The 14,482-nt window shown below is 34.5% G+C and overlaps 1 protein-coding gene across 9 annotated transcripts in view; it reads right to left on the bottom strand.

The window, feature by feature from the left end:
- AP3B1 (adaptor related protein complex 3 subunit beta 1) overlaps window positions 1-14,482 on the bottom strand; it is a 261,951-nt gene that overhangs the window by 86,708 nt on the left and 160,761 nt on the right. For all 9 annotated transcript variants that reach the window (XR_007461784.1, XM_049649702.1, XM_049649699.1 and 6 more), the window contains 3 exons: window positions 11,431-11,539; window positions 7,542-7,704; window positions 3,907-4,054 (listed from right to left, as the gene is read on the bottom strand). Coding sequence is in view for 8 of the 9 variants with exons in the window: in XM_049649702.1 (XP_049505659.1) it covers window positions 3,907-4,054; window positions 7,542-7,704; window positions 11,431-11,539 (420 nt within the window). In the remaining variant the exon portion in view is untranslated. The remainder of the gene's footprint in view (window positions 1-3,906; window positions 4,055-7,541; window positions 7,705-11,430; window positions 11,540-14,482) is intronic.

Genomic DNA, 14,482 nt, shown 5'->3' on the forward strand with positions numbered 1-14,482 from the left:
CAGGAAAGGAAGAAATAGATATGAGAATCTCTAAGACTTGGCAACTGTGTAAACATACAGGATAAAGGAGGAGTCAGAGATAAATTCTGGGGCTACAGATGTGGGAAAACAGAAAGACTGACAGTACTAAATGGAAGAGCAAGTGTTCCTCTGGCTATAATGGATTGGGAAGCCAGTAGCTTCTAAGAGGTCTAAAAATTTGGTTTGAATTTGTAAAGAGAAGTTAGAGCTGTTATAGGGACTTAGAGATGTTATTATGGAAACATTTCACCTAAATGTTTTAGCTGAAGCCATGGGAGTGAATGAGTCTCACAACAGGAAAAATGTAGAGAAAAAGACTAAAAATATATTGATTCACACTGATTAATATATTTGAAGAAGTGATGTGCACCAAGCACTAACTTTGGGGCAATGTTCACACTTGAATGTCACAGGGGTTAAAAAGTAAAGCAATCAAAGGACTAAAAGGTCAAAGAAGTCAGAAGAAAAGGAATGCGAAGTTTCAAGTAGTCGGGGAACAGTCACATAAAAAGATCAAGAAGAAGAATATAATAAACAAGAGAAGGTCACTGGGTTTGGGAAAGATCATGGCTGACTTTTCAGAGAGCAGTATCTGTAGGAGGCGATAAGAATTGAAACCCATCTAAAAGGGACTAAGAAATAATTGGGTTAAGAGGTTGTGGACGAAGACTACTTAGATTATTTTTCTAAACTCTGTCTCTCACACACTCTCTCTTCCTCTTCCTACTTCCTCACCCGCCAGATGCCAGGAAAGACTTGAGTACTTTGGTTGGCAGAGGAAGAATTAGTTCGTGGAGAAAGAGATTAAAGGTGCAAAAGAGGCAGATGATTATCAACAAATCAAGGCCAAGAGTAATTTAATCTTTTTCCTGGCTAAGTGGGTAGGAATTGCTTACTCAGAGCTACATTCAAAGGAAAAGGCAGGTAAATAGATTGTATATTAGATAGCAGAGAGGCAGAAGACGCCCACAGTGGATGGCAGCTCAGTCTTCTCCAGAAAGGGGTCATAGTTGGACATTAACTTACAACTTGAATGGTATAAAAAGTCAGAAAAACACAGGAGACATTAAGAGTTAAAAAAATTTCAGTTCCTTTCTGCATTGGTGTTCTATAACTCGAGTATTTTTGGTTTCGCAGGGAATTAATGTTCGTTCACGTTAAAAAATGTTAACACTGCTGTTTTATATTTATATAGTATTATATATTGATCTTTTATATTAGATTTTTTATAACAGCACTTGAAAGTAGTAGAGTAGGAATTAGCATTTCTACTTTATAGATGAGGAAACTGAAGCATAAAGGTAGTATCTTCCAAAAAGTAGAACACTATATACCTCATAGGACACCATAAAATAAATTGTTCTCAAAGCTATATAATCAAGGTACCTCCAAGGCCTCATTTCCGTGCTCAATATCCCCAAAACACACTATCCAAGTGAAAGAAAAAGAAGAGAAATAGTAAAAGTATAGATTTAGTCTAGCTGCAGATTCAAGGAGTATGAAGTTTCAGCACTAACAAACTGACATGCTAAATTAAGGTAAAGCACCCACCATCTGCCTTCATTACTCATAATCTAGACCAGAAGCCACAACACTTGGTATAAGGAAGAATTCTATAATTACAGAGTTGCCCATTATCTGAAAATTGGTATACTTGTAATTGCATGGTATATTCCAAATTACTCAGAAAGGAATAGTAAAAAATAGTTATGGTGGCCTCAAGGTGGAGAATATTCCAACAGATAAATTAAAACAATCCTATCGTCTATTATAGCCAGCAAAAGGCATTAAATATGGAAAAAATAAGCCATATACACAAAATACATGGACATAAAACTATCAAGAATGTGAGTAAAATCTGAATTTTTCAAGAGTCTTAGCTCATCGCAATACTTTTAACTTTTATACTGATGTCCTACAGGAAAATATTTTCAATTATTAAGAGACTTAATCTGATCACTGAAAGTGTATGACAAAGAAACAAATTGAAATGCTAACCTGGGATACCTCTGTAGCTTTTTTGTTTTGTTTTAATTTTTAAAAAAATATTTGTTTATTTATTTGAGAGACAGTGAGACAGAGTATCTCAAGCAGGCTCCGCACTGTCAGCACAGAGCTCAAAACCGGGCTTAAACTCACAACTATGAGATCAAGACATGAACGTTTAACTGACTGAGCCACCCAGGTGCCCCTACCTCTGTGGCTTTTTAATGCGGTCCTAAAACCCTGCTTCTAAAAAACAAAAAACAAAAAACAAAAACAAAGCAAAAAAAACCCTACTTCTAATACTATGTAGGTACTAAAGTCTACAGTTTTTTAACTTTTACAAAACTTCGTAAGAATAATGCACTTTAATTCTACCCACTCGATGTTCATTGATTTCTTGTGTGCTCATTTTTTAAAACACTTATTTCTTATTCTGGGTTGTACTTACTGTCAATTTCTAAAGCTCCTTTATTTTAAATAACATCTTAAACTTTAAAATATATAAATATGAAATGAATAATTTAACATAAGTAATTTAATGTAAGTAGGAAATGGGAGGACATCAAACTCACTATGTGATAAATTTTTATATGAGGCCAGAGTAATAAACATAAAAATCTCAAAGATTTTATATGAATTTTTGGAAAATAGAAATCTTAGATTATATACTATAAATAGATACGTTTTAAACATAAATTCACATTTAAAATAGGTTTAACCACATGCAAGAATATTTGCAATAAGGCAAGACAAAAACTAGCCAATTTTTAAACATGCTTATTCTTTTTTTATTTTTTAAATATGCTTATTCTATAATAATAAATCTCTGGATGGGAGAAGGCAATTATCTACTTGAATGAATTTATTTTTATCCTTGGCTACTCAGGTGACTTCTTAAAGAAATTCAAGTTAATAGAAAAAATAAATGAGGAAAATATTAGGTTAAAAAACAGAATTCAATAAAAGGCAAAGTTTTGCCCACATATTCAACATATGGAATAATACAATATATACTTATAAAAAACTACTACATTTGAAGCCTAGGATCAACATGATCCATTTATAGGAAAGGAGTAATAATTAAAGATCAGAAAGATATGTATAAGGTCTGAAATTAATATTCATAATTACATTTTCCAATTTATACTTTTTTAAAGATTTTATTTGTAAGTAATCTCCACACCTAACATAGGGCTCGAACTCACAACCCTGAGATCAAGAGTCACATGCTCTACTGACTGAGCCAACAAGGCACCCCTCAATTTATACTTTCACTTTTTACTGCTAAGCAGATAAGTTTCAGTGTTATAAATGTGAATCAGAAAGCATTATCATTCTATTACATAAGTCATTCCTACATTTGTTTTTAAATACATGGCTACTGTATTTTTTATTAACTAAAGAACGTATATCCTTGAATTAAACCTTTAAAAGTATTCTATTACCCCTAACACCTATTTTTAAAAAGCATTACTTGTCTCATTTTCTTATGTATATACATTTATATCACCTTGCTCAATACTATTTCTGTGACTTCCTTTTACTTTCCCCTTCGTGAAAGCCTCTATTGTCACCTTCTAGTTCAGAAAAAAAAAGGGCCATAACTCATAACATTGAGCTCTGTAATTACAGTGGCAAAGGATGAGGTTAAAAGTTTCTAACTCTTCTGTAGGGCTGAATTAAAAAGGAAGCAATTATCTAATAAAAAAATAATAAAATCATAGGTGTGGATGCATGAAGATGGTATTGATTTCAGTTGTCAGTGATAATGTTACATTTCTTTCTCGGTTTCTTGATTTTCAACAAGACACTTTTTTTCAGAAATACTTATTCTTAATTGGAAAAAGTCTATGAGAATACTTACTTTCAATAACAACAAATGTGCAATCTCTTTCTTACCTTAGTGACTTTTCTGGATTCAGATTCACTTTCAGATTCTGATTCTGATTCAGAATCTGAAGAACTGTCTTCTATTGAACTAGAATCAGCATTGGAAGAATCTGAAGTTTTAGATTTTTCATTTTCGTTCTCCCCATCTTCAGAATCACTATGAATAACAAATTTCAAAATATCAACTTTAAATCCTTTATATAAACAAGTTTAAGTAGTTTAAGGAAATCAAATGGCGGGGCGCCTGGGTGGCTCAGTCAGTTGAGCGTCCAACTTCAGCTCAGGTCATGATCTCATTCATGGTTTGTGGTTTCGAGCCCCGAGTGGGGCTCTGTGCTGACAGCTCGGAGCCTGAAGCCTGCTTCAGATTCTGTGTCTCCCTCTCCCTCTGCCCCTCCCTCCACTCAGGCTCTATCTCTGTCTCTCAAAAATAAATAAACATATAAATAAATAAATAATCAAATGGCAAATTGGTGCTATATGTCCATTTTGCCTATAAATCAGAACCTTTATTAGAGAAGTATATTTCACTGAGAACCAATTCTTTTTAGTATATAAAAGATAATAAAAATGGTTTTAAAATTCCAGAACATATCAATAAAATAATAATAAAGGTAGTATAATCTATAACCAAATATATCAGAATCCATTCAAAATCAATGATATTACCATGTCAAACATACCTCAAACGCAAAAGGTCATAAAACAACACTAAATGATGTAAGTAGAATATAATTAATAGTTAAATGTTTGATTTACCAGGAATATATATTAGGTGCTAATAGTAACAACTTCAAAGATACTTAGGGCTGATTTTAAAACGCTGTCTTGAAATACTAAATATCCATTAATAAATTTAAAACTCCTACACATACTTTTGCTAAAATAGACTTGCATTTTATAGATTTTTTTTTCTACAAGAAAATTATTTACATATGTTCTGAAATGTGACCCATAAACATACATGAGAAAATGTTAACTACTTCAAAAGAGATTCCTTCTAATGCACTAAGTCTTACTAAAAATGTCAAATAATCAAATATAAACTTTTAAAATACCAAATGATCAAACCTAAATGCTGATGCCACTCATTCATTTAATAAATATTAATTGACCACCCACCATGCGTTGTAAGTACATCAGTGCTTAAGGATCACAGTGGTTAGTAAGATACAGAAGAACTCTGTGTCGCCCTTATAATGTCTACACTCCTTTGGAGGCTACAGAGAAGTAAGGCGGCAATGACAATAAAGTATGGTAAGTAATGAGTAATAATGTATGCTGTGTCATGAAAACATCTGGAGGAGAGAAGCATCTAAACAAACTTAACCGAGAGAGGGAATGCTTCCTAGAGGAAGAACACAGAAGCTGAGAAACAGGATTAAATAAAGGAAAGTCTTGAGTAGGGAGGTAATTATCCAAGGAGAAGGAGTAACATGTGAGGCAGCCCAAAGGTCTTTTCTCAAAGAGAGATAGCTGGTGGTCTTCTACATTTTCTCAAAACTGAAGGTCTAATTCTCTTCCCATGTGTGTGTATTCTTTTTAAGAATCTTTTTTTTTTCAGAAACTTTATATTAGTTAGCTCATATAGATGTTCCAACATATTCTTACTGGGTGCATTATTATCCTATAATATTCAGGAAAGTTAAGAAACTTGCTCAAGGACATTGCCAAGAGTGGCAGGACTGGAATTTTAAGTCCATCTAAAGACCATGTTTTCCCCATTACACCATACCAGCTCCCTTCAAATAAAAATATTTAGGAGTGTAAAACTAAAATTTAATCATAAATTGTTATGACTACTAAGGGTGGTTTTAAAGATATTTAAAGCTCCTTAGCTTTACAAAATTATCATACAGGGGTGCCTGGCTGGCTCAGTCAGTAGAGCATGTGACTGTTGAGCTCTGGGTCCTAAGTTCAAGCTCCATGTTGGGTGTAAAGATTACTTAAAAATAAAATCTTTTTAATAAAAATCATTATACACTTAACACAAGCAAGTTTAAAAAAAAATTCTAAAAGACAGGCCGAAAAACATGGGGGGGAGAGAGAGTGCTAAAAGAAGGGAAGAATCGATATTTCCTAGAATTGATTTTTGCAGAGGAAATACGATTGCAGTTTATTAAAAATGAAGTCATGGCAACATCTCAGAGCACATGTAATTATGTTCGATGACTAAAAAATATGTTGTTTTTTCCCCATAGCAAAAAATGGCAATCTATTATCCCCAACTCAATGGTTACAACATATACTTAAAAATATAAGGTTTTTAATGTATTTGAGATTCCCTTTAGTGTAATAAACAATTCTTTTAAATTAGAACATAAAGAGAAAACTCCATTTCTGGAGGAAAAAACACATAATGCAACTAATATAATACAAGATTAAAATTTTCTAGCATATTGACTTTTGCTATCTGAAAAGATATTGAGTGCAATGAACAAAATTTTCCTTCCTAGAAATAAGATACTTTTTATAAAGTATGTAATCATAGATATTCTGATATTAAACCAGAAGTACAAAATTTCTCTCAAAGAAAACGCTATTACAAACCAAGTAAATCCTTTGCTGCAACAAGTGAATGATTCTGCATATATTTAACTTACAGCTTTTAAGATAAGATTTTAAAGGTAAAAGTGTTATTTTGTTATGCAGCACTCAATTTTGATGGGTAATTACTGTTTACCTTACTGCTTAGAGTTTCAGATGTTAATCTAATGAAAAGAATTTACTGGTAACTAGCTTTTTAACTTTGCAATGATGAAAAGCCTGTATTAATTTAACCTACAGATTTCATTTGTTCTGAACAGGAAAAACAATATAAATCACTTTTAAAATCATTAAATCCTGACTTAAATTAATAAAGTCATAATTAGGGCATTATGCTGTGTTTGTTATGGAAGTGGCAGGGCGAGCTGCTTTAATTACTGTCTGTAATAAAAGGAGCAGAGAGCGTACTGCGCCCCAATCAGTGCTGTCAGCCACGACTGAGCTGGGCTGCAAGCTCATCAAGTGAACGGGCAGCAGGCTCCCAGGGAAAGGGCCATCATGTCTGCAGAGGCCACTCGCTGACAGCAGTGGGGAAAACAGACTCATACAATCCAAGGTATTAGCCCCAATTATTCAAAATTTTAATGACACTTTAATACATGATAATGTTGATAATGGGAATCTTCAAAAGCACGAACACTTAAATATCTTATGACCGTCTTCCTTCACAGCCCTTGACTCTAATATTTGGATCATAATCTTTTTACTATAACATTATTTAGAAAAATCAATTGTCTTACTTACATAATGGCAAAGTGTTGAAGGATTTAATTTTAGCCCTCAGCAAAATTGCTACAAAAGGTAATTAAGTGTTTCATACCTACTTCTTGATCACTTAACTCAGCCTTCCAAGGTTATACCAATTTTCAAAATGTAACCCCAAGATTTGTTCAAGTTCAAAATGAAAACTAAGCATAATAAGTAGTAGAATAATTATGTGAACCAGTATTCTAATTAATTCTACAAGATTCAGTACCTGCTTGGGGAAAAAATGCACACACTTATTTTCTCACTCACTTTATGAATTAAAGGGAAATGTTATGCTGGGAGAAAATATCACAGAATGGTTTCTGAAGGAAACTCTGACAAAATATTACCGTTTCCGTTTGCTTTTGGAGTTCCTCTTGGCTGTTCTTTTGTTTCCTACTTCTGATGCACTTTCACTGTCACTCTTATGCTCACTGGAAGAGTCCTCACTGCTGTCATCACTACTGTCTCCCTCCTCTTCTTGTTCTCCACTTGCACTTCCAGATTCACTGTCTGAAAAAATATAGGCAGATACTCCTTGATTTACAGCCATTTGGTTATACATAAGGACCCAAGTAACTGTCAGTATTCATCACAAATGAAACCAGATGTTGAATTTTAGTTTACTGGACCCCACTTGTTCAATACTCTATTCCCACACTCCTGTCATTCAGACCCCCACATTCCTATGGCAGGGTGAGTGTGGGGAGCTCCTAAAGACAGAGAAGGCATTCTGAGAGTGGGTACGGAAAAGGAAAGAAAAGAAGAATCAAGTAAACCAAATGTGAGAGAATCTTGCTTCTCAAATCCCTAAGTATCTAGTTACGGCAGAAACTTTTTTTTTTTTTTAAAGAATGACATAAGCATAATTCATTCCTCTACCAATGAGAAATTTTATTTAGAGAAGAAGGCAAGAGCTGAATATTCTCAGGAATAATTTTGAGAGGGGAATGAGCCATTCAAATCATCTGTAAGAATTTCTCAATTCAGAGGCAGTAGGCAAAATTACTAATTAAAAAAGTTACTACTTATTTTAGCTAGAATAAGCACTTTCCATAGGTCAAACAGATGATAAAATGACATTGTAGAGGTAAACACTGCAATGTTTTATGTATAAATTGTGTTATACTAGGACTCCTCACAGAAGTGATATGTATAGTGTATTTATGTGTATTTGAAACATGAAGTATCATTTTTACTATCTGAAATGATTATAGGTGCAAAGCTATAGCCCAGATAAGAGGACAACTGTTGTCCTATTATCTATCTGATGAAGTGCCCTTAGGCAGGAACATATTATAATAAGTAAATAATATCTAATTTATGAGGATTGATTTATGTATCACACAGTGAAAAGCTAAGATTACCTGTATTTTTTTGGAGTAGCAGACGGTGGTTACAGGCATGGGCTTTCAAATTGGAATGTCTGGGTTCAAATCCTAGCTCTGCCACTTACAACTTAAAAGACTGAGAAAGTTATTCAATCTTTCTGGGTCTTAGTTTCCTTTCCAGCAATGATGATAATAACCCTAGCCACTTTACAGAGCTGTTGTGAAGATTAAATGATTTAAAACCTATAAAGGTGATGAAGACACAACGACACCTGCCACACAGTAAGGCACTCATTATCATCAGCTTCTACAAAGGGCAAAATTTATTTTACCCAAATTTTACAAAACTGCTGAATAGCATATTTTAAATTTGTTGTGATATCAAAGGTGTGCACATGTATATATTAACTCAGATAAATGACTTATCCCATAAATAATGAGAAGAAATTACAGCATCTAAGTGACTCTCTCATGTTAATTACATGGGAGTTCAACATGAATCTGGGTCTAGTTCACTTTAGGCACCATTATTTAAATATCCAAGTTAGTAAAATCCTTAAGGAAATTTGTTTATCCTCTAGAAGACTTCCTCATTGAGAAAATAATGTCATAATTTCTAATGAGAAAAGTTACTGTATTCCTCCAGTAGCTAGCACAAAATTGCTGCCACATGGCTCACATCAACCCATGAAGGTCTCAATGGAATATTTCAAATACGTATTTTAACTCTCTCCCTATTGCAAAATAAATAAATAAGCATAAAAAAAAATGCCTGGGTAGCTCAGGCAGTTGAGCATCCAACTCCTGATTTTGGCTCAGGTCATGACTGCATGGTTGGTGAGATCAAGCCCCACATCGGGATCTATGCTGACAGCAGGGAGCCTGCTTGGGATTCTCTCTCTCCTTCTTTGCCCTTCCCCCACTTACGCATGTGCATACTCTCTCTCTCTCATGAAAGTATTAAGTAAACATTTTTAAAAAGTCTTTTTTTTTTTTAAGTTAGCCTATTAACAGGCATGAGCTTATGAATAAAGGGGGTGTAGGCAAATATGTATATGGTACACTTGTAACTATTCAAACAGATCTTTCTCAATAGTCAACATCATTCCTGAAATCTATTTTTTAGCATTCACAATCTAGATTGAAATATTTTCTCCATTTTCAGCTTGATATGAGGCATTACAGGTTAATTTATCAGATACAGAAAATAAAGATTTTGATAGGGGGAACAGACGAAAAAGAATGAATTACCTTAGAGTAAGGTGATGGATGACCAAGTAATAATGAAAAGCTCTTGGTTCTGCCAAGGAAAAAAGGTTTTAGAAGAAAAGGGTGTCATTTGATCTTGGCTCAGATGTCTCCCAGGTAAATTGTTTTTAATATTTAAGACAGAGAGAGAGAGAGCCAGCACATGTGCACACACAAGCAGGGGAGGCAAAGAGAGAAAGGGGGAGAGAGAATCCAAAGCAGGCTCTGCCCTGTGAACACGGAGCCTGATGCAGGGCTCAAACCCCACGGACTGTGAGATCATGACCCGAGCCGAAATCCAGGGTCAGATGCTTAACTGACTGAGCCACCCAGGTGTGCCTCTTAGGTAAATTGTTAAAAAGAGTGGTAAAAGTAACTCCAATAGGTTTCTTAAAAAACTAAAAATAGAACTACCCTATGACCCAGCAATTGCACTACTAGGCATGCATCCAAGGGATACAGGTGTGCTGTTTCAAAGGGACACATGTACCCCCGCGTTTATAGCAGCACTATCAATAATAGCCAAAGTATGGAAAGAGCCCAAATGTCCATCGATGGATGAATGGATAAAAAAGATGTGGTATAAACACACACACACACACACACACACACACACACACACACACACACACACAATGGAGTAGTACTCGGCAATCAAAAAGAATGAAATCTTGCCATTTGCAACTACGTGGATGAAACTGGAGGGTATTATGCGAAGTGAAATTAGAGAAAGACAAACATCGTATGACTTCATTCATAGGAGGACTTTAACAGACAAAACAGATGAACATAAGGGAAGGGAAACAAAAAGAATATAAAAACAGGGAGGGGGACAAAAGAGAAGAGACTCGTAAATATGGAGAACAAACTGAGGGTTGCTGGAGGGGTTGTGGGCTAATCCTGAAATCATTGCTTCACTATATACTAACTAATTTGGATGTAAATTTTAAAAAATTAAAAAATAAAGTTAAATTACAAAGTTAAAAAAAAAAGTAACTCCAATACATTTTTCATTGTGTCAATTGCTCACAGAATTTTAGTGCTGAAGGGACTTGAAAGTATCCACCTCTATTTCTTCATTTATCAGACACGGAGAAAGGTAAGTACCTTACTCAGTTGGCAAAGCTAAAATGCAGTACTTCTAAATCCTTCCTACTCGATAGTCTTTTCATCGTATATTGTTATCCTAGTCATTTTAGCTCTTTGACTCTTTATAATACACAGAGATTTATTAATTTTAACTTCACTCTATACAGGGCCATGTAGAAATAAAAGAGTATAATATGGATGAAGAACATATTGTGCAATGTTTAAAATAAACTTTACATTTCTACAAAAGAAAGTTACTTTTAAAGGCCCCACTAAAGGCTTATCAAATATAATGTTTTCCAGTATGCTATGAATATAACAGGCAGTTCAGGTTAGAATGCAGAAAAGCATGAGTTTCTGTTTCAACTCTATCATTTACTAGCTGGGTGTTGAAGAGGCAAAGTCAAATGAGAAAGGATGAGAAATTACTTTTAAAACAAAACAATGCATTATTGTACAAACTTTGTTTAAGCCCACTTGGTGAATATTATGTACTACGCCTTATGTTTTGTTGGAGGCACAGTATATCAGCTTTAGTGAACGAAGTTTTTCAATAAATCATAAACCCCACCACTGTCACTGCTGCTATCAGAAGAGTCCTCTTCCTCCTCCGATTCAGAATAAAATTTCTTAGCAGGATTCTCTTTCTTTGCTTTTCCTGCTGGAGTCCATTCTTTGGCCTGTTTTTCAAAAAAGGAAAATTGTAAATATAAATGAATTCTCATTAAGGGATTCAGTCTGCTGGCAAACAAGCATTCAGGATCCACTGTGAACCCAAAAGAAAGTTGCCGGTCCCAACAGAGAAGGCAACTATTAGAAGAGCTGACATTAAGGCTGATTCCACTTTATTCCTAAATAGAGGAAACCAAACCTCACTCAGATTGCATTCTGTTAAATCAACAACTTTATTTTACATAAAAGACTTTTGTATTTGTTGGTCTGCAAGAGATGTGAACTAAAGTAATATACTCTAGAAGATGTGAGGCATTTAGAGGCGGGCACAATAACAGCATGAAGAAACGAAAGATCAGAGCTTAATACTGAAGTTAAAAAAAAAACAAAAAACCACCCAAAAACAGTACAGGCAAATCAACAAGCCTAACCATCTCAGCAGCCTAAACCCTCAGGTAATATTTGATTTCTCTTTCTCTTTCATATCCTAAATATCTAATCCACGAAAAAGCTTTTAGCTACCTTGGTCAGAGCCATCTTCTCTCAGATTACTGCAACTGCTTATTTTGCTTCTATCATACCCCCCATTCCCCAACTCCAAATTTGCTTAACACAGCAGCTAAAATGACTGAATTAAAGCCTGAGTCTAATCAAGCCTATCTGGGGTTTGAAAGCTTGCCACAGCTCTCCATTTCACTCAGAAAAAGCTAGCCCTTACAAAAACCTGCTTGCCTTAGATGACCAACCCCCCCCCCCCTTGCCTTTCTGACCTCCTTCTGCTGCTTTCTGGCCCACTTTGCACCAGCCACTCCCACTCACACACCTCAGGTATGCTCCCCTGAAGGGCCTTTCCCCAGCTGACTGCACTTCCAATGCTCTCCCCCAGATAACTGCACGTCTCACTCCCTCCCTCACTTCCTTCAAGTCTTTGCACAAAAGTCACCTCAGAGAGGACTACTCTATTTAAAATTCCAACCTCTCATACCTGGCACTTCTGTACTTTGCTGTATTCTTTTTTATTTTATTTTATTTTATTTTATTTTATTTTAGTCACAGCACTTATCAGTTTCCAACATACTATAAATACAATTTACATATTTATTTTTATTGTCAGTGTGTCACTGCTAGAACATCAGCTTCTGGAGAGCAGGGGTATTTGAATACTTTGTACACTGACAGATCTCTAAAGTGTCTGGCACAATAATGATTAGTTGTGTGAATAACTCCTCAAAGACTTTAATGCACTGAATTAAGTAAAATAAATTATTTTCATAATTGTGACTTTGATTTATCAAGAAAAAATTAAATCCTGTTTCATATATTCTGTTATAGGGCAGACAAATCTCTATTTTTTAAGAAGTCAAAAATGGTTACCACTCATTTATTTATCAAAAAATTTTTTTCCTTTTTAATTTTTTTAAGGTTTATTTATTTTTGAGAGAGACGGAGTGCCAATGGGGGAGGGGCAGAGAAAGAGGAGACACAGAATCCAAAGCAGGCTCCCGGCTCCGAGTTGTCAACACAGAGCCTGACATGGGGCTCAAACCTACAAACCATGAGATCATGACCTGAGTTGAAGTCGGATGTTTAACCGACTGAGCCACCCAGGCTCTTATCAAAATTTCAATTGAGTTCCTATTATGTGCCAGCTGGCTAGAATGTATATTTTGTTGTAAAGGAATTTATAGCATGACAGAGGTTTAAGAATGGTTCTCAACACTGGATGCATGTAAGAGTCAACTGGAATATTTTGTAAAATACTAACACACACAAAAAATATACTAATTCTGAAAAAGCTAATGCCTGGGATTTACCTCCTAAGATTCTGATTTAAATGGTCTGCAGCAAGTCTCACATAGTTTTGTTTTTAAAGATTTCCATATGATTATAATATGCAGCCAGGGTTGTAAACCACTGATCTAGAGGACTTTAGGGCTTAAGGTATGTTGCTCAAAAAGATAAGCTTCAATAACCTGGAAAATTACTATATGGACAATAATAGAAAAATGAGTAAAAATTACTTGAATATATTTGAATATGATACATAAGGTCAGCAGTACTGCTTTCTTTTCATATATATTTAAAATGCTGTCTTCCAAATATGAATAAAGATGCTGTTCTATAAACAAAGTTCTATATTTAATAAACAATTCAGTTCATATTTTTTCTTAAATCCTTAAAACAAACATATTTTTTCTGAAGCCTGGTAAAAAATGGTCGGATCAATTTCTGGGGAAAAAAAAAATAATCTAGATGGCTGTCAGGATAAGACCAAATTAACAAATAAGGAAAATTAGGGTTCTATGCTCAAAAAGGCAAATTATCTTGACATGGCCATGAACTCTTTATTCATGGAGTTTTAGGTTTTAAACAATAAAAATATTTTAACTTTTTTATAGTCTTTTATTACCATGATAATTAAATCATTCTAAGCAACAGAAATAATGGAGAAAGAGAAGAGGAAGAGAATAATGAAGGACTAATTAGAAAGATCCTAGGAGGGATAAAATATCAAAAGTAGATGTGTTTACAAAGTAAAATACCTTTGATATGAAAAAGATGGTCTGTCCCTAAGGGGGTGAGATTTTCTAGAACTGAGCAAAAAAATTTGGAAGGATCTTCAAAACTTATTGGTATCATAATATAAATATACATTATATCCAATATCCTGGAAAACGTAGGGTGCAATTCTAAGTCATTTCTGGTGTCAATATAACTAGTTTCCATATCAGATTACCTAAACCTAGGCATTTTTCTTAACTAAGGTTATATTTCATAATAATGAAATGTGATCCTATAAGATCACGGTATTGTAAAACTAGGATAACACAGTGTATTATGTGCATGAAATGCATTGATGTGACTTTGGAGGAGGGGTGGTAGGGTGAGAGGTAAGAAAGACTATAAGGAACACTACTTTCTGCACTGTTGCAGCTGCACTGGATAATAAA

Source organism: Panthera uncia, assembly GCF_023721935.1.
Source record: "Panthera uncia isolate 11264 chromosome A1 unlocalized genomic scaffold, Puncia_PCG_1.0 HiC_scaffold_17, whole genome shotgun sequence".
In the NCBI taxonomy this organism is placed as follows: Eukaryota; Metazoa; Chordata; class Mammalia; order Carnivora; family Felidae; genus Panthera; species Panthera uncia.